The 21,743-nt window shown below is 39.4% G+C and overlaps 1 protein-coding gene across 1 annotated transcript; it reads right to left on the bottom strand.

The window, feature by feature from the left end:
- Window positions 1-1,149: 1,149 nt before the first annotated feature.
- Window positions 1,150-15,608, bottom strand: acy1.2.L (aminoacylase 1, gene 2 L homeolog). The gene is given in 15 exon segments (NM_001090125.1): window positions 1,150-1,440; window positions 2,480-2,540; window positions 5,864-5,943; window positions 6,454-6,522; window positions 7,858-8,002; window positions 9,061-9,110; window positions 9,389-9,462; window positions 9,564-9,620; window positions 9,800-9,889; window positions 10,025-10,101; window positions 11,373-11,467; window positions 11,546-11,650; window positions 13,015-13,079; window positions 14,851-14,941; window positions 15,488-15,608. Coding segments are annotated over 14 exon segments (1,224 nt in total). The 5' UTR covers window positions 15,488-15,608; the 3' UTR covers window positions 1,150-1,275.
- Between the last annotated feature and the right edge of the window lie 6,135 nt (window positions 15,609-21,743).

Here is a 21,743-nt window from a genome sequence, read left to right as displayed (position 1 = left end):
TTGCCAGTAACTTTGTAATAACGGCCCCTAGGGTTGCCACCTTTTCTGGAAAAAAATACCGGCCTTCCTATGTATTTAACTTTTTTCCCTATTAATAACATTGGGCTCAACCATCATTTTTACCGGCCAGGCTGGTAAAATACCAGCCAGGTGGCAACCCTAGCCCTGGCAGGTATTTTTTCGTCTTGGATGGCAAGCCTATCTACCTGGGAGCTGCTATCTGGCTGCCTTCCCATTTTTCTGTTGACAGGCTGCTGATGGGTTACTGTGGAGGGAAGGGAGGGGAGTGATATCACTCCAACTTGCAGTACAGCAGTAAAGAGTGACTGAAGTTTATCAGAGCACAAGTCCCCATGTCAGATTTCAAAATTAAATATAAAAAAATATCAGTTTCCTCTTTTGAAAAATGGATTTCAGTGCAGAAGTCTGATGGAGCAGCACTATTATCTGATGCATTTTGAAAAAACATGGTTTCTCATGATAGTATCCCTTTAAGGTTCGAAATTGTGTTTTCCACAAAAATTCAAGTTTTTGAGGTTATTTTATTTTTTTGTCAAAAATCTATTTTTCAGGTTAAAAAAAAACAACTCAAATTTTTCCACAGTTATTATACCCCAGCCATGGAAAAAGCTTGAATCAGAAAAATAACCATCTAAAACCTGTCAAGGTCAGAGGTCCCTTCAACCATTTGAATATGTAAGTAGCCTTCATGATGCTCGAGTTTTTTTCTTAAATTAGAAACTATGAGTTGTGAAAAATCAAATAAAATATTTTGAAAATAAGAAACTACGAATTCATTCAAGGTATAAAAAAAACCTCTAAAATTAGACCTTTGTTAAATAACTCCCTAAGTAGTAGAACAATTAGCAATTGGTAGTGATTTCAGGGTATAGCTGGGACTGTGGGAGCAGCTCCTCTACTGATTTCTCTGAAAGACTAGTGTAGCGTGGAAGCCTCTCCTTCTACTTAGTATAGACGAGGAATTATGTAGTAAAGATGGTTCTGCTGTGATATACTGACAGATATTCTATAGGAATACTGCCTTTATTTTACACATTTACATCCTCTTGAAATTATTTCTCTAGTAGTTGCAGTTCCAATGTTAAATCTGAGAAGGAACCACCCACATAAGCACCCCACACGTTTTCATCCATTTCTATGTTCATTTTTTTCATTGTCTGTTTATGATCCAAGACAGCAATCTCCTCCCTGAGTGCAGACATTACAGTAGAGCATCCCCCCTACACACACACCAATCCCCTGCTCCTTATTCTCTCAGAGCTCATCAGCAAGCTCAGGCACACTGGCAAGAGAGCTGATGATCTGCGTATAAATTTGGATCCCACGCAGGAAGACGTCTTCATTCAAATACTCATTGTGATCATGAAGTAAGATGGGTGTGTTGTTCATTGGAGAGAAACCCAAAGCAGGGTAGCCAGCCTGAGAAGAAAAACATGGTTTAATTGGTGAAAAGTAAACTTCTACAGTCTGAAGCAATTGAGATGAAATACACAAAGTAGAAAAATATTTGTGGAAAAGAAAGAGCAGGCTGGAATGTGTGAAGTATAGGAAGGAAGCACAATCATCAAAAGGAACTGTACAAGGGAATACAAGGACACATAGGGGCAAATTTTTCAAGGGTCAAAGCGAATTTGAGGGAATATTCGCAGTAAAAAAATTAAAATTCAAAGTCATTTTTTGGATACTTCGAACATCGAATAGGATACTACGACTTCGAATTCAAATTAGATTCAAAGTAAAATAGTTCGAATATTTGACCATTCAATAATCGAAGTACTGTCTCTTTAAAAAAACTTCGACTTCAATACTTCAGCAAATTAAACCTGCCGAAGTGCTATGTTAGCCTATGGGGACCTTCTAGAGCATTTTTCTAAGTTTTTGAAAATCGAAGTAAAATCGTTCGTTCGACCGCTGAAATCATTTGATTGTTCGATTTTACTGCAAATGGCCGAATTCAATGTAAAAAAACTTTGCCTTCGATATTTGAAGTTGAAGTATTCCAATTCCATGGTCGAATTTCGAAGCTTTTTCTACTTCGAAATTCGACCCTTGATAAATCTGCCCCATACTGTATTATTAGCCTTCTGCCTGTCTCTAACTTTTTTCTGCCTGTAATTTAGTGTGCAAAATGTTATATCTGGGTTTCCATTCACCTTGATTTTAAGTCATAATAACACTGAAGTGTTGCTGTGCATCTTGTCATATTTAATAGTAATTTTACATTTTATTAGCAGTGTAGTGGGTCAGGGGAAGGTTTTTGACATGGCTGTGGGCAACGATGGATGTCACAATGGGGACAGTCAGATTATGTAGGCATGAAACAGGGCTATTGTATTACAGTATTGATACAGACAACGTGACAACTGTATTGTAAGTCAGAAAAGCTTTAGAAGAACTAGGAATTACAAAAGAACAAGTAACAGTAAATGACAGAGAAAGCTTTGCCTGTTTTACTTACCCCTCGCACATAACGACTATCTGTACCGGCAGGGAAAATTTCAGGCTTCAACTTTAAACCCCTTAAAAAACAAGATACAATTATGAAGAGTTTATAAGGGTGATACTGTCTTTAGTAGTAACTCTAGTTACACGTCTAGTTTTAGTTCTCTGGCTGCGCAGACTATAAGCCCTGAGATACTGATAAACTACCAAATCCAAATTAAAATTTTTTTTTTTAAAAAACATTGGTGGCAGGGGCCCCCTGTTAAAAAAAACTTGGGGCCCCAACAAAAAAAAATGTAAAAAAAACTAAAAAATAAAACAAACATTGGTGGCAGGGGCCCCCTTCTAAGTTAAAAACAAATTGGGGCCCCAAAAAAAAATTTGAAAAAAAAAAATTTTTTTTTGAAAAAAAAAAAAAACATTGGCGGCAGGGCCCCCTTATAAGTTAAAAACAAATTGGGGCCCCAAAAAAAAATTTGAAAAAATTTTTATTTTTTTTTGAAAAAAAAACATTGGCGGCAGGGGCCCCCTTATAAGTTAAAAACAAATTGGGGCCCCAAAAAAAAAATTTGGAGAAAAAAAATTTTTTTGAAAAAAAAAAAAATGGTGGCAGGGGCCCCCTTACAAGTTAAAAACAAATTGGGGCCCCAAAAAAATTTAAAAAAAAAATAATTTTTTTTTGAAAAAAAAAAAAAACTGGTGACAGGGGCCCCCTTACAAGTTAAAAAAATTTGGGGCCACCAAAAAGAAAATTAATTTTTTTTTTAAAAAAAAACCCAAAAAAAAACAATGGTGGCAAGGGGCCCCTTACGAGTTAAAAAAAAAATTGGGGCCCCAAAAACAAAAGTTTTTAAAAAAAGATTGGTGGCAGGGGCCTATAGAATATTAAAATAATACATTGGTGGCCAGGGGATTAAAAAAAAAAAAAACACAAACTGGTGTTCAGTAGAATTGAACTCATGGCTTCAGTACTTCAACTTCGCCTCCTTTCGTGACTTCGGGTCTTTTCACCGCTTCAGGACTTCGGCTTCGGCTGTTTTCGTGACTTCGGGTCTTTTCGGCGCTTCGTGACTTCGGGACTTCGGCTTTTTCCGTGACTTCGGGTCTTTTCGTCGCATCGGCTTCGGCTTTTCGGCACTTCCGCATTCGGCACTGAAGAGGCAAGACGTACGGCTCGGGCGCTCGTAAGGGGGGCCCGGATCTTCAAAAAAATGCAGCGCTGCCGGGCCCCCCTTCATGCCCGGGCCCGGTACGCTTGTCCCCCCTGTCCCCCCCTGATGGCGGCCCTGTATACATTACTGAATCCAAAACTGTCCATGTTGGAAAATGTTATTGCATGTGTTGTATGCTGGGTTACAATGTAGTTGGTGGGCAAGGATGTTGCCACTTTCAGATGGGGAAGAATGTAGGGGAAAGACATTTGACCCTATGGCTGTTAGTTCCTCATAGTTACATAGTTAAATCAGGTTGAAAAAATACAAAGTCCATCAAGTCCAACATCTCCAAATGAAAACCCAGCATCCATACACACACCCCTCCCTACTTTCACATAAATCATATATACCCATATCTATACTAACTATAGAGCTTAGTATCACAATAGCCTTTGATATTCTGTCTGTCCAAAAAATCATCCAAGCCATTCTTAAAGGCATTAACTGAATCAGCATCACAACATCACCCGGCAGTGCATTCCACAACCTCACTGTCCTGACTGTGAAGAACCCCCTACGTTGCTTCAAATGAAAGTTCTTTTCTTCTAGTCTAAAGGGGTGGCCTCTGGTACGGTGATGCACTTTATGTGTAAAAATGTCCCCTGCTATTTGTCTATAATGTCCTCTAATGTACTTGTAAAGTGGAATCATGTCCCCTCGCAAGCGCCTTTTTTCCAGAGAAAACAACCCCAACCTTGACAGTCTCCCCTCATAATTTAAGTCTTCCATCCCTCTAACCAATTTAGTTGCACTTAGTCTCTGCACTCTCTCCAGCTCATTTATATCTCTCTTAAGGACTGGAGTCCAAAACTGCACTGCATACTCCAGATGAGGCCTTACCAGGGACATATAAAGAGGCATAATTATGTTTTCATCTCTTGAGTTAATGCCCTTTTTTATGCAAGACAGAACTTTATTTGCTTTAGTAGTCACAGAATGACACTTCCCAGAATTAGACAACGTGTTATCTACAAAAACCCCAAGATCCTTCTCATTTAAGGAAACTCCCAACACATTGCCATTTAGTGTATAACTTGCATTTATATTATTTTTGCCAAAGTGCATAACCTTGCATTTATCAACATTGAACCTCATTTTCCAGTTTGCTGCCCAGTTTTCCAGTTTAGACAAATCACTCTGCAAAGTGGCAGCATCCTGCATGGAACCTATAGTTCTGCATCTATATCCTCATACATTTTAAAGGTCTTAGATAGTGAGCTGGACTGGTATAATGTGGGTGCTAGAAAGAGGTGTAGCCCACCCGGATGTAGTGCATGTGAGGGTCAGTATTTCTAAAGGGAAACAATTCTGGTGTAACAGTGTGCAGGGGGTGAGGCGGGGAGGGGGGCTAGCAGAGGGGTGGGGACTTTTGACTGTGGGGGGTTGAATTCTCCTTTAAAGGAACATTAACACCAAAAAAATTAAAGTGTTTTAAAGTAATGAAAATATCATGTGCTGTTCCCCTGCACTGATAAAACGGTTCTGTTTGCTTCAGAAACGCTACTATAGTTCATATAAACAAGCTGATGTGTAGCAATGGCAGAAATTGTAACCTGAGCCTTTTCTCCTTTTAATGGCTGCCCCCATTGCTACACAGCAGCTTAATTATATAAACTATAGTAGTGTTTCTGAAGCAAACACACCCGTTTTACCAGTGCAGGGCAACACTGCATTATATTTTTATTACTTTAATTCACTTTCATTTTTTGATGTTACCGTTCCTTTAAGAGTTGAACTCAGTGAAGGTCAGTTAAGAGTGACTTCAGTAATGAATTCTAGCTAGTGGTAGGCACGAGTTGAATGTGCAGCATGTTTAACATCTTTACCATGACTGTCCCATCCAATAAACTGCTATCTACTTGTTCAAAACCCAGTGGTCCCCCCTCCCAAAGCACAGCAGGACAAATCTGACTAACAGTCCTGTGTATCCCGTGCTCTGTTGTTTACTGGAAGTTGCCCAAACTAGAATTTCATGCACTAGATATATGAGAGCAGCAAGACTGCAAGATACGTGGTAACGGAACAAATGTCTGCAAAATTGTTAGGCTTGTTTTTTTTTATATGGACATTAAATGCAATCGAGAAGCTTGGTCCATATTTTTGCTGTAATGCTGCATGTATTTCTTATTTATCAGGCTGCTCTCCAAGCTGTCACTTTCTCTACTGAGTTAAATGAGTGTACTCACAGCTCTTTCAATGGGGCGCTGAATGCTTTCCACCAAGGATTGGAATCATCTGTAGAAGTCACACTTTGGATCATTGTTTTCTAGGAAACACAAAGAAGTTAAGAATAAGAGTAAGAGTTTTGCTTTTCTCTTCTTCCCCAGTCTTCTTCTGACCCCTATAATATTGACATGATTAATGAGAAGATTTTCCAGTCTATTAATATTTTCCCCCAAATAGAAAATGGGAAAATTCATGACATTTTTTAGAGCATTTACTGCTTTGAGCAAAAGGGTTTATTTACTTATGGTAAATGGTGTGAGGGCCCATTCACTTTGCAGCAGATATAAATCCGTCCATCACACAGACATAAATAGTCATATGAAAAAGTTTGGGAACCCCTCTCAGCCTGTATAATAATTTACTCCACTACACACAAGATCTCCTGACCCAGTGTTAAAGTAGTTTGAATCCCTTTTATGCTTTGTATACGCTTATATATGCTAGTGGTTTGGCATTTACATCACTATCGTTTTACCTAGTAAAAATGTGGCCGATTCCTAGCATGTATGGGTTTTGTTTTAAGGCCTTGCTTAACTTTGAAATTACTTACAGAGTAAAACCTCAAAGTCACATTTTTTCCAGCGGCCTGACACCAACTCTTCAGCTGACTCTCAAACTCCTGGGGAAAGACAAAAGTGCAAAAACCATTCATTCCGTGTAATCAATAGATGCCTATTTTTTCATTACGTTTGTCATATAAGGTTCCCCAGATCCAGGTGCCAGTTCTACTTTGGAGTCCTTGCTATAAAGACATTCCAGAACAGAATTAGCATTGCTCAATATCCATTTATGTTGTTGAGCTCCACTAAGCTCTTGCAAACAGAACTATCTAATCATCCTGGTTAATTCTGTATTTTCTCACTTGCTAAACTATTGCAGTCTTAATGATTATCGTTATCATAAAAAGACTGTACCAGCATGGTTTAGCTTGAGGAAAGAGGAGAAAGCTTTATGGATTCTGGGATGATATTGTTTGATGTGATCAAAGCACTTAAACTTCGCCAACGTTTTACAGTTTAACTTGTGGTGCCACAATGAGTTAAACTCAGGAAGGTACTGACTTACAAAAGAGTCTTTATAAGGTAAGTATTTACTGATTTGAGCTATGACTGTACCGTCTTAAAGGGGAAGAAAAGTTAAAATCACTGGGGGGTGCTGAAAGGTTAAACAACCCCAAGTCATTATAATTGATTACATGATACCCTGGGCCTCTGCAGTTTTCTGCCAACAGGAGCACCGGCCCAGGGTATTGGGGAATTTCTGTAAAATCCATTGTCACCATCTTCTTTTGTTTTTATCATCTTATCTCTGTTCCATTCTGAGCAGGCGCATTTGCAGTAGAGTGAAAGTTGAACTAAGATGCAAAAAGCCAGCCTTTTCCTTCTGCAGTGCATGTGCCTGCCCAAGTTTGAAAAAGAAAAATACAAAAGAGGACGAACGTCTCTAGAAATACCCTGGGCTGGTGTCATTTTCTGATAACTAGAGCACTGGGTCTCATGTGAGCAATTATAATCACTGGGGGCTGTCGAACATTTGACACCCTCAGTGATTTCAATGTTAGTTCTCCTTTAACCAACAAAGAGTTGTGTAACATCTGTCCAATTAAGAGTTATTAGTTTGTTTCAAGAACCACTGTTGCCCAAAATTATTTGAAAGATCCTCTATGTGCGTGTGGGATACAGTATGGTTAACCCTTCCTCCACCAGTACAGTGAGGATCCATGTTTGGGAAAGAGTCGTAACACATGCTCTACTGGGAGTTGCATCAAGTATTACGTTTGGGTTAAGTGATAAAAAATTGCAAAGTTGTCATCAGGACTTGCCCAACATCACAAAGAAGCTAAAGGGCACATATAGTAAAATGTAAGGGAAAGAGGGGAAAAGGATTATAGAGTGTAAGGAAAAGAGACAGACTGGGTACAGATATTACAATATAATACAGAATACAATTGAACCTTGAAATCGACTGTATGTGGAATGCGGAAGTCAAAGGACGCTGTCATATCAGATGGCACAACATTGTTGGAGACTCCACCACTGACTTTGGTCAGGTTCACAGAAGTGACATCTCCGAGTGTGAGGCTGGGGTCTGACAGTAGTCTGGCAATAGGAAACAACATGAAGAGAACCAGTAGATCAGTTTCACAACAGAGAAAAATTTGGAGCTATTGTAGGAAAAAGGCCTTGATTACACATTTTTACATTACTGTACTGGAATCCATCTGCTTATTCTATAAACAGAAACCAAATGCAGCTGGCTATATGCAAACCAGTAATACATTTCAGACGATTATTGTACAAGCGGGATGTCTCACTGAGACCAATATCCCTGGAAATTGGTTGTTTCATCAGCTGGGCAGGTTAGATAATTGAATCTGCTGATGCCGCATGTCCAGTAGATGTGGCTTAAAGGGCATGTAAAGTCTAAAATAGAATAAGGCTAGAAATGCTGTATTTTGTATACTAAATATAAACATGAACTTACTGCACCACAAACCTAATCAAACAAATAATTTATGCTTTCAAAGTTGGCTACAGGGGGTCACCATCTTGTAACTTTGTTAAACATCTTTGCAAGACTAAGACTGTGCACATGCTCAGTGTGGTCTGGGCTGCTTAGGGATCGTCATAAACAAAGCTGCTTGAGTTCTGCATGGCTGGGAAGTAAGGCGGGGGCTCCCCCTGCTGTTCATAAGTATGATTGTTTCCCTGCTCAGCAGTTAGGGACCATCTGACAATTCCTATCCACAGCAGTAAATAAAGGGAGAATTTCACTGCATACAGTCAGGTTTCTTATTAAAACGGTACACATTTTTTAATTAAATTATATTGGAGATAGGTTTCTTTTTCATTAAAGAAAGTAAAAATGGGATTTTATGGTTTTTGCCCTTTAAGCAGATGAGGACGAATAGTGGCGCCGCAGCTTCTTGCTGTGATCGTTCATATGCTTTGCACGAATCACTAGAAGGTGACCATACCATGCGTAGCCCTTCATACTCTCTCTGTTTGTTTGCTCTATGACTGCATCTTATGGGTTTAGATGTGGCCACATTTTGTCTTTGTTCTGGTAAACTAGAGCCTTTGTACAGTGTGCAACAGGCAGTGTGGGCCCTAAGAGAGTAAAGGATTGATTTGATTTTGTCAGTGGAACAGATTACCTGTTTCGCTCGTTTTCTCTGAACTCTAGAACACTTGAAATCACAGAATGCTGAAAAACAAGTAATTACATGTAAAAAAGTTCAAAAATGCTACTGGAACGCGACATTAACAAGCTCTGCATTTAGACTTATGGTCCAGCACAAGCTATGCTCACTCAGTGAAGTGGGATCTCCTAAACAGTTTTTTAGTCAGTGATGAGGGTTGGGAATTTGAAAATAGGGAAAGAAACCTGCCTGCTACCAGGAAATCCCTAAGCACACAGTTTCTATGACCCCCCTCAGTAACACTGGGTTCCTTGTACTTTTCTTTATCATTGTATTAACTCACTAATTTGGCTGCTGCTGTGTCTTCAATTAGACGGGAAGCATGTCCTGTCTCACCTCTACAATGGAACATTACACCTGGAGAAGAAATGGGCATTACATGGCAATGCAGTTAACAAAGGGAACGTCAAGAACCCGAGGGAGTTGGTAAAAAGGACTGGAGGGATAGAGGAACTTACACCAACAACATCTCTCCCCATAGAAAACACTGAATTCCTCTGAAGGGTTGGCAAGTCCTGGAAATATGAAGAAAGGGATAATATGTGACTGAAAGGCATTACAAGGTGACTGAAGGTTGTAGGGAGACAAGATAAAGGAGGGTGGAGATGGTGAGATGGTATATCACAGATAACGATGGAAGAGATTGGGGAGGAAGTCCAAGAATTGTGATTAACTGAAACACAAAAAAGCCCACCTTCATCTAGAGTGATTCCAGGGTTAAGTGCTTGGAACTCTGGGTGTTGCACGAACAGCTCCATTCCAGTGTGCCCCCCCAATTCTTCATCTGTGTTAGAGAGAGACCAGCTCAAATAAATACCAGCTCCTCATACAATAGTTCTATACCAAATCACTAACACCCACATATTGTCTGTGCCTGAATAGAGTACCCAAGACTTTTGCCATTCACAGTAACTCTTACCTGGCACCAGAGTGAGGTGGATGGTGCGTGGGAAGTGGCGTCCCTCCGATTTCAGACGGCGCACAGCTTCTAGGTACCTGCACGGTGTTAAATACATGGGGTTGACAGCACCTTTGTCAGTGCCACAATGTTTCTTTTTATATAACTATAGAATTCAAGACTCTTTCTACCATGTTTCCAACCTTTTGCTCTACCTCACTCTCAACTGGAAAATAAACTACTAAACAAGCAGTGCCAATTCACTTTGTATTCAAGCATAGAGTTCCATAAAGCCATTTGCAACAATAAATAAGAGCGACCTCCTCCCAACCTGCCCAGATGATTATTTTGGTCTGACTTAAAGGGTTGGTTCACCTTTACGGTAACTTTTAGTATGTTATAGACTGGGTAATTCTAGGCAACTTTTCAGTTGGTCTTCATTTTTCTTTTTTTTTATAGTTTTAAAGGAGAAGGAAAGCTACTGAAGCAGTTTATTTCCAAAAGATTAGCCACAGCAGTGTAAGCTATAACATTATATTTATTCTGCAGAATGCTTTACCATACCTGAGTAAGCATCTCTAGAAGCTATCTCTGTTTGTTTAGGATATCAGCTGCCGTATTAGCTTGGTTTGACATTACTTTGTGCCTTCCCTGCTCTTTCATAGCTCTGGGCTCAGATTACAGCATGAAAGGGAGGGGAGAAAAGGGAGGGAGAGAGGAGCAAACTGAGCATGCTCAAGCCCTAGCCCTGGAGGTTTATGCTGAAAACAGGAAGTCTCATACAGAGCTCATGAGTACACAATCAAAGGGCTGTGTTTCTTTTGACAGAGGACTCAGAGCAGCATTACTTTGAGGGTTTACTGGTGTATTTATATAGACCTTTCTGATAAAGCTTACTTAATTGTAGCCTTTCCTTCTCCTTTAAATTATTTACCTTCTTCTTCTGACTCATTCCAGCTTTCAAAAGGGGGCTTGCTGACCCATCTAAAAATGCTCTGTAAGGCTATAAATATATGGTTATTGCTATTTTTTACCCATCTCTCTATTCAGGCCTCTCCTATTCATATTCCAGTCTCTTATTCAAATCAGGGCATGGTTGCTTGGATAATTTTGACCCTAGCTAAATAACTGAAAAACCAAACCAATTGTGAATTATCTCAGAATATCACTCTCTACATCATACTAAAATTTAATTTAAAGGTGAACAACCCCTTTAATATTTACATAATGGATAGGTTGGTTCAATCACACACATGAGCACAGGCAACCAGTACAGTTCACTAAATATCCAGTTGCTGTACATCTACCAAATACCTCTTTCATATGCACCCAAGTGTGTTCCATATTTTCATATGTATCTGCCACTTACTGGATTGTAACACACTTCATGTCCTGTGCCCCTCTCGCATAGATGTTTCCAGATTTATCCTTATGGGCAGAAAATGGTGGGTACGTCCAGGACTCCTGTAACATATTTATATGATATAGAATAGTAAGTACTTAGACATTCTGCTTCCTCTTTTGTCTTCCTCATCCACTAACCTCAAATACTGGAACCACATCTATGTGAGAGTTTAGGATTACTGATCTGAGCTGGGGTTCTGTTCCTCGCCAGGTTAGTATGAGTGCAACTAGTCCCGAGGACAACTAGGAGAAAGTGCATAAATCACTGTAAGAGAGAATCACTGGAGGCATTAGTCTAATAGTAGTAGTCTCCAGTAGTCTAATTCACAAAGTTGTTTGAAATTATTACACTTGTTAAAATTAAAATTTTTCATCTAGCAGCACTAGTCAACTAGAAACACAATAATAATAATAATAAAAAGCAAGATCCAATGCTAAGGGGCCGATTCATTAACTTCGAGTGAAGGATTCGAAGGTAAAAAGCTTCGAATTTCGAAGTTTTTTTGGGCTACTTCGACCATCGAATGGGCTACTTCGACCTTCGACTACGACTATCGAAGGATTCGAAGTAAAAATCGTTCGACTATTCGACCATTCGATAGTCGAAGTACTGTCTCTTTAGAAAAAAATTCGACCCCCTAGTTCGGCAGCTAAAAGCTACCGAAGTCAATGTTAGCCTATGGGGAAGGTCCCCATAGGCTTTCCTAAGTTTTTTTGATCGAAGGATATTCCTTCGATCGTTGGATTTAAATCCTTCGAATCGTTCGATTAGAAGGATTTAATCCTTCGATCGTACGATCGTACTATCTGCGCTAAATCCTTCGACTTCGATATTCGAAGTCGAAGGATTTTAGTTCCTAGTCGAATATCGAGGGTTAATTAACCCTCGATATTCGACCCTTGATGAATCGGCCCCTTAGTGTTGTGTGATGGTGCTGCCTAGGAAGAACTTCAGTGCTCAGTGATGCAGTAAATCTTACTGACACTAGTCAATAATAAGACTGATTTCACTTGGGTTTGTGCTCCAGTGATAATTTATTTCACAGACCCAGTGGACAATATTATTTTGAAGGCTGAACCTAAAAATAATTATACAATTGAAGACACAGTATACCCCATTGTTCAACATTAGTGCAACGGATAGGGCTTGTGCTAAACATACTTCACACCTGTTGTTTTAATCCTGAAAAATCTATGTTTTTTTGTTATTTCTTGAGCGAAACAGGGAAATTTAAACTCCTCCTTGTCCTTGAAAAGTAGATAATTAGATTGGCGGCATTCAACTCCCTCCCTTCATCCTTTGTTATGAATGTTTTGTTAGCAGGAGTCCTTTATTTAGGATTATTTGAGTACTGGAAATCTAATCTAACATTTTAATATGTATATATTAATCCCACAGTATATAGCTCTGCTCTTTGTACTTCTATCCTATTTCTCTACATACTTCTTTCTTTATAAACAATTCTTTATAAAGCACTGTCTTTTTTTCATCTTCACTTGCATTCTTGGTTTGTTACTTCTGCCCCACATATTTTAATTCTGTCTTTTCATACCCTCCCCATACCCCCACAGCCGTTTTTTCTTGCTTTGCTCTACCCTCCTATTACCTCTACTCTCTTGCTTTCCATCCCAATGTCTTCAGCCACCTGATTCAGAAAATTCAGTGCTCCATCTGGAGATAAACACAGATATAGTGCACACATCTAAATTATGTTTTCAGGTAATGTGTGTGTGTATGCTATAATTTGTTATTCTTCAAAATTATTACAGACTGAAAGATTATGATAGTTACTTATGTTAGTGGGGGGTTTAATAAGGAAGAATATGCTTTAAAATTATTATTTCAAAATAGTTAGTGACTGGCCGTGGGCCAAAAGGTCTCTGTTGAGGAATAAAAATGGGCACATGGGGTATTTAGGTGTATGGTTAATACATAGTGCATTATATGATAATAGATACTACAGCAATAGCCATGTGTAGGGGTTTGATAAATAGTTTCCCCACTTATTGTGTAATCCCCTGAAGTTTGTCCACTGAAGGGCCCCTTAGTTTATGGAAGGAGTAATTCTCCTCTTCCTGGGTCATATCATGACCTTTAGATTTTCCTAGTTTAGCCTACAAGTGGCAGTGTGTTTAGATATATATTGATAAAACATCATAAACCATCAGGGGTGGAAACTAGACAATGTCAGGTCTAATAAGTGAAAGGCTACTTACTGAATTAGATCACTCTAGGAGTGATAGACAGTCAGAGCTATTTATCCGAGTTGATTAGGCTCCACTAAGGAATGTGAGAGGGACTAGATACCCTGGTGACTCATTACCCAGGAGTAAGGACCGAGTGTGTAGAACCAGGGATTAGAGCAATACCCTTAGGGTTCCACTTGTGATATGACCTGAAAGTTGTGAATACCTCTGCATAAGTTGTCTGTTCTCTTTGCTCACCCTTCAGGGATATACTCTGACCATTGGTGTGTTATAAAACGTTACCTAAATAGTTACAAGTGTTACATTTTAAAAAAGACCTTTATAAACGATGTATCTATATAAGATTAGACACTTTGTTTAAATTGTCAATCAGTGTCAATCATGTGACTCTGATTGACTCTGAGGAAGTGCCGGGCATTCGGCAAGAAACGCGTAAGTCAGCGAACACAGCACAGTCTACTGCACGATAGAAAATTTCCACTGTGTGTGTTGAAATAAAGCCACCTTTTTGCACAATGACTGTCCTTGCATCGTCCTCCGAGTTAACGTGTGTGAGTATATGCCTATCCCCAAATGTTTTGTACTCCTGTAGTGTTCCCTTTACACAATACACAATACAATAAATCAGTTAAATGGTTATAAGTTAAAGGGGTGGTTCACCTTTAAGTTAACTTTTAGTAGGTTGTAGAGTGACCAGTTCTAAGCATCTTTTCAAATGGTCTTCATAATTTATTTTTTATAATTTTTTAATAATTTTCCTTCTTCTTCAGACGCTTCCTGGCTTTCAAGTGGGGGTCACTGACCCCATCTTAAAGAAATGCTCTGTAAGGCTGCAAATGTATTGGTGGACAACCCCTTTAAGAACCACTGGTGCTCATTATTGTGTATTACCATAATTGCAGTTGCACAACACCCTGCCTCCACCCTGTTGTGAGGTCCTGCACCTGAGTGTATTGAGTCTTATTCGGAGCAATTAGTATATGGTAAAGCTCATAGTCCTGAGTAAAGGTGGCACTCCATTTTACTATAGCCTTACACATGCTTCCAACATTTAAAGCAAGAGCCTGGTGACTTGCCTCATGATATAGGGAACTTACAGATGGGGAGGTGGAAGATGTTCATGATTACATGCAGTCTGTTTGTAACATAGTGAGTATGGCCACTGCCTAATAAAGGGGATACATGAGTATACAGGTACAGATATAAAGCTGTATGATTATATATGGCACTGTTACCGTAATCTGGATCTGGCTGCACTGTTTGAATCCTCAGATACTCCCGGAACAGACTTGTGGCTGGATCTTCAGTTTGACTAAGTGAATCCATCTGTGAGGAAGTTGCTCCATGTTATAAAAACCAAGAACTTTCCACAACCTTTAAATGCTTCCCGCCATTCCTTAAACTCTTCAGATGAGTAATCTGATTAACAAACATGAACCTTATTCAAGAACGCCGATGGGCCTCCATCGGATGTTTTAGTTTTGATCCACTGAATACAATACTGCTCATCCAGAGGTATGCAATCCATGTATTTGCCCTACTCAGTGCTCTGCCATTTGTATCTGTTGCAACCAGCACAATAGGTGGAGTCACCGATCTGCCAATATTTAAATGGTTTCTCACATGTGAAAACTTGGAAAAAACAACTAATCTTCTATTTGAAATTTGTACTTGTTTTTAAAGGATCATTTGGTGGAAAAAAAGCCTGACATTTTACTTGCTAAACTCATGCAATATCACACTCTTGTTTAGATCATAAAGCTCCATCATTCCATGCACGATGCAATTCAGTTGTTATATGAGGTTCCCAACATATGGTTTGCATGCTGATCAAGTGATATTTCAGTTAAGAATGTAAAAGCACATACTCACCCTAAAGGAGCACAAATGAAGTAGGACACATCAAAAGAGGGTAGTCACGTCACTGGTAGAACCCTTCCTGATGCTGGAGTACCCACACTACTACTACTAGTGCTAACCCACACGAGTTGAGTATCTTTGGGGGAATACTAACCTCACTAATTCTCTTAGTTGGGGCACAGAGCTGAAATACCTCCCTCCCACAGGACATAGGTCGTCCTAGGAAACTTTCTGCCATGGGTAAAAAATTAACAATTTCTCTATTAGGCAATGACACAAAAAAAACACATCAACTTCAAACAAAACCACATAATTATTGCACATCATGCCTCTACTGAGGTCTATCAAGGTAAATTTTCCCAGCAGAGTAAGGCCTGAGATGGCTCTTGTCCTCAGCTGACATAAGTTAAAACACCACCCAACAGAGTTACACAGGAACAGCAAAGGAGGAGCAGAACTCTTTTTTAAGTATCCTAGAAAAAGATGGTGGGGGCAGATTTAATAAAGGACGAAGTGGCGAAAATTCGCCAAAAAGACAGGGAAATCGCCAATTTACAGGCGTAGAGGACAATTTGCTAGTGAAAACATTCAGTGGTAATGAAGTTTTACGTCTTCTGTCTGGCAAATTTTCGCTCAGACGACCGGTTGTTACTCCGCAAATTCATCGAAGTGCGAATTTTCCACTACGTTACCCATTTCACTAGAGTCTGCTTCTCCATGTTATACCTGGCAAACTGATAAGATGAAGCTACATCCTCCTCAATCTTATGTCAGTGACATCATATCCTGCATGCTGAAAAGTCATTAAAAAAGTCAAAACGCTGGCGTTTTTTAATATTTTAAAGTGGGATTATGTTTAAAAGTTGTAACTGTTAAATATGTTGTTTTTTTATAGCAATTTGAAGGTCATGACACATTTGTTTTAGGATGGGCTCATGTCAAGGATCTCTTTTTGTCTTTCTTTTGCTTCCTTAGACATTTTTTAATAATAAGTTACCACTTCTAGCAATTTCACCAACATCTCTAATAAAGACATATATATGACCTTTATGTACCTGTCCTATTTAAATTCACTTAAGAGAAAGTGTGTTAACAAAGTTTCGCTAAGAAAAAAGTATGCTTTTAGCCCACCCTTCTGACACAAGGCGCAAGACAAAATGTCTGGTTACGGGGATCTGACTTGCTGTCAACTTATAATTATCTGCTTATTTTATGTTTTCTCTAATTCAGATTTTAAGGGGAGGCATCACTTTGCCAACATATCTCAGGCCACAAAGACTTGTCAAGCCAGTGATCTCCAACCAGTAGCTCGTGAGCAACATGTTGCTCTCCAACCCCTTGGATGTTGCTCTCAGGGTCCTCAAAGCAGATGCTTATTTTTGAATTGAAGGCTTGAAAGCAAGTTTTAATTGCATAAAAACTAAGTGTAGTGCCAAGTAGAGTCTCTTGTAGGCTGCCAGTCCAGAGGCTACCAAATAGGCAATCAGAGCCCATATTTGGCACCCCAAGGGGCTTTTTCATGCTTGTGTTGCTCACCAATTTTTTTTACATTTGAATGTGGCTCACAGGTAAAAAAGGTTGGGGACCCCTGTGTCAAGCAATAAATTGTGCCCATTGTCCTACAGTTTTCTTTTGCTTATTAAATCAATCGTATATCTGTCTTTCTTTCCCATAATTTGACGTGCTATGCAGTGGCCACAAGGAAATGACCCAGGTGTCCTTGGTCTCATATACATCACTGTCACGAATGGATCCTCTAAAATAGGTTATCTTCTAAAAGTCAAAGTTGATTTCTGTCCTAAAAATCTATTAAAATCTTCACGACACTTTAGGAAGTACATATATTTATAAAGAATGTGGTATGTAGTCCTCCAGAAACAGTTGCAAGTTCCCTCAAATATTATTGGCTCATTCTCTAACCCTTTCTTTATTCTGAGCCATAAACCAATTCCCCACAGTTGAGATTGAGTTGAGACACTCTCATATATACTGTATTTCAATTTATTTGTATTGTAACAGTACCGTGTACTTGAGCCCAGCTAAGATATAATGAATCCTTATTGGAAGCAAAACAATCCTATTGGATTAATTTTATATAAATTTTTGTTTAATTTTAATTAGATTTATATATCAAGATCCAAATTATGGATTATTCAGAAAACCCCAGGTCCCGAGAATTCTGGGTAATAGGTCCCATTCCTGTATTTCTTTTCATGGAATCGGGGCGAAGTCTATGCCAGTGTAAAATACCATTAGTAAAGTTTTCTTTCTTCTACATGTCTGTGTTATTAACATATTTTTGTATTACGATACATTTTCAAATCTTAGAATTCCAACATTGTAGTAGGGATCTGTTATCCGTAATCCAGAAGCTCCAAATTATGGAAAGACCTTCTCCCATAGATTCCATTACATCTAAATAATCCAAACTTTTTAAAACTATTTCCTTTTTCTCTGTAATAATAAAACAGTATATTGTACTTGATCCCAATGAAGATATAATTAATCCTTATTGGATTGGCACAACCAGACTGTTGGGTTTATTTAATGTCTAAATAATATTCTAGTAGTTTTAACTTATGACGATCTAAATAATAGAAATATCCAATATCTGGAAAACCCCAGGTCCAGAGCATTCTAGATAACAGGTCCCATACTGCATCATAATTCCAAGTCAGTGAAAAATTATAGCTGTTATTATTATTAAGGCAGTGCATGACTTGTCATATTATAGAGATTGTCTGTATATATATAACACATGTTCTGTATACTGTAAATATTTATCTTGAAAGACCTCTTGTACCTCCACCATCCAAAATAAAGGTTTGCACAGGAGGGGTCACAGGATGTTCCCATTACGTTCCCTTTTGTTTGTAGATAACATTTTTTTTGTAAATTGTTAATATTTATCTCAATAATTGAATGACAAAATCTTTTCTAGTTGTTGGATAACCAGATGTCCTGGAGAAAATGATGTACACTGACACATATAATGATTCCAGGCAATCTTAACCCAGGCAGGGTTAAGAGAGGAGGGTGTTGTTTCAGAATCAAAATTTCAGAGGGGGAGATAAGAGAAAGTGACACAATGAAGGGGGGAGAGAACAGAAGTAGAGAGACTGATTTTTTTAGGGGAAACTCAAACCAGACAGAAAAGATGGCACTATGTAGCGAGAAGAGAAAAAAAAGTTAAAAGGGGAGGAGAAGGTTCATCAGGGAGACAATTGTGGGATCACCAAAAACAGAGGTACAGTATGTCAGGGCGGGGTTACAGAAACAGATGGTACCAGAAGTGACCCTAGACTAAGTGGCAGCTAAGTGGCAAATGAGATTCAATGTTGATAAATGTAATGTGTAAAAATATCCACTTATACCCTTAATGGGACTGCACTAGGCAAATCCATTATGGAAAAGGACCTTGGAGTCCTTGTAGATGATAAACTTGGCTGTAGCAAGCAATGCCAGTCAGCAGCATCAAGGGCAAATAAGGTCTTGAGCTGTATTAAAAGGGGCATAGAGTCAAGGGAGGAGGGGGTCATTCTTCCACTGTATAGAGCACTTGTAAGGCCCCATCTAGAATATGCCGTACAGTTTTGGTCTCCATCACTCAAACAGCAAATCCATTTTCCATAATGGATTTGCCTAGTGCAGTCCCATTAAGGGTATAAGTGGATATTTTTACATCCCAGGTGCATGACTTTACATTTATCAATATTGAATCTCATTTGCCACTTAGCTGCCCAGATTGCCAGTTTGTCAAGATCATTTTGCAAGGATGCCACATCCTGGATGGAATTAATTGGGCTGGATAGTTTTGTGTCATCTGCAAACACTGATACATTACTTAAAATACTTTCCCCTAAGTCATTAATAAACAAGTTAAATAAAAGTGGGTCCAATACTGAGCCCTGAGGGACCCCACTAAGAACCTTACTCCAAGTGAGAATGTTCCATTAACAACCACCCTCTGTACCCGATCCTGTAGCCAGTTTCCTATCCACGTGCAAATGACTTCATTAAGCCCAACAGACCTTAGTTTAGAAAGCAGTCGTTTGTGGGGCACGATATCAAACTCTTTGGCAAAATCCAAATAGATCACATCTACTGCCCCCCCCCCCACTGTCCAGCATCTTACTTACCTCATCATAAAAAGCAAATCAAATTAGTCTGACATGACCTATCCTTCATAAAGCCATGCTGATTGCTGCTCCTAATGCCATTCACTAGGACAACATTTTCACCTTCCTCTTCTACTTAGTGGAGACCCATTCTGGGCAAGTCCAGTGTGACCCATGTTCTACTGGTACTAGCCTGGGAAGGCAGTTATTGAGCTGATAGAGAGATTACATAATACAAGTGCATTTATTTAACACCTTTACATCCCCTATTTCATTTGTACAATGTGGGCCCAGATTGCCAGTTTGTCAAGATCATTTTGCAAGGATGCCACATCCTGGATGGAATTAATTGGGCTGGATAGTTTTGTGTCATCTGCAAACACTGATACATTACTTAAAATACTTTCCCCTAAGTCATTAATAAACAAGTTAAATAAAAGTGGGTCCAATACTGAGCCCTGAGGGACCCCACTAAGAACCTTACTCCAAGTGAGAATGTCCCATTAACAACCACCCTCTGTACCCGATCCTGTAGCCAGTTTCCTATCCACGTGCAAATGACTTCATTAAGCCCAACAGACCTTAGTTTAGAAAGCAGTCGTTTGTGGGGCACAGTATCAAACTCTTTGGCAAAATCCAAATAGATCACATCTACTGCCCCCCCCCCCCCACTGTCCAGCATCTTACTTACCTCATCATAAAAAGCAAATCAAATTAGTCTGACATGACCTATCCTTCATAAAGCCATGCTGATTGCTGCTCATAATGCCATTCATTAGGACAACATTTTCACCTTCCTCTTCTACTTAGTGGAGACCCATTCTGGGCAAGTCCAGTGTGACCCATGTTCTACTGGTACTAGCCTGGGAAGGCAGTTATTGAGCTGATAGAGAGATTACATAATACAAGTGCATTTATTTAACACCTTTACATCCCCTATTTCATTTGTACAATGTGGTTGTGCCTTTGGGCACTAAATACAAACAAAATTAGTCATAACAGTAGAGCATTTCCCAGCAGTATAACTACACTGCCCCTCGTGACTCTATAGTTAAGTTACGCTACTGGCATTCCCCCTACATACACCATTCCCCTTTCATCTTATTGTGTCAGAGCTCAGACTTCTTCATTTAAATTTTAGTGATCATGAGTTAAAAATGGAGTGTTATTCATTGGAGAGAAATCCAAAGCAGGGTAGCCAGCCTAGGAGGGGAAAATAGATTGGTGAAAAGTACATTTTCTTTACGTCCTACAGGCAGCACATCACAATTGGGTAATAGATTCCATTTCCCCTGATAGGACAGAATAATAAACAAGCTTAATTAACCCCTATAAGAGTCACCTCCTCCCCCCAGGCATCAGTGTTTTTTTTTTCTGTCCTTCCAGGATAGGACGTAGAAGATGGCCGGAAGGCTGAAGATCCAGGCTTGAGAGCTTGAAGGCCGTAGAAGTGACCACGCCAGCGTGGGTCACTTCGGGGAGGCAGGAAAAACTCCCTTAGGCAATGCAGAGTCCTCACTAGTAACCTGACTGCTGGGAGAGAGGGTGAGGACCTGCAGAGAGAAGAAGAATATGTCTGGATGTGGTTCAGCGCTACACGCCGGTATTACCGGGCGTATGCTGATGACGTCGCACTACCGTTCTGTGTAGGTGCGCGTCTAAGTGGACAAGGCAGTATAAACCAGGAACTTTATGGAAAGCAGGTAATCTTGCAGTGTTTATTGCCTTTGTCATTTGGGTCAGTTATTGGAGCGGAAGCTGCCAGGCTGCTAGAATTTGACTAGGCTGCTAAGGTACAATGGATAGTCTTAGCAGAATTACTATGGGTCATAGGATGTGAAGAACTATTGCCTAATAACTATTCCCACTCACTATGTAAATCATGTACTCAGAGGAATAACATGCATACAATAACTTGGCTTTTACATACAAACAGGAGTATGGGGCTCTCCTCACTGTGCACTCTGCAGTCTGCCGGATAGCATTCAGATTGTGCAGCCTTATCAACTATAGTGGATTGGATCCACATCATTATGGAAAGTTTGGTAACCTAGCCTCAGTAATACTAGCTGTTTTTATTTATTTATTTATTTTTTTCTCAGCCTACATCAGCAAATGTGCTGTCCCTTTAAGGGAAAGGCTCCTAATGC

Source organism: Xenopus laevis, chromosome 4L, assembly GCF_017654675.1.
Source record: "Xenopus laevis strain J_2021 chromosome 4L, Xenopus_laevis_v10.1, whole genome shotgun sequence".
Lineage (NCBI taxonomy): Eukaryota > Metazoa > Chordata > Amphibia > Anura > Pipidae > Xenopus > Xenopus laevis.
The sequence above is the reverse complement of the archived record's forward strand: the minus strand, read 5'-3'. Positions and strand labels throughout refer to the sequence as shown.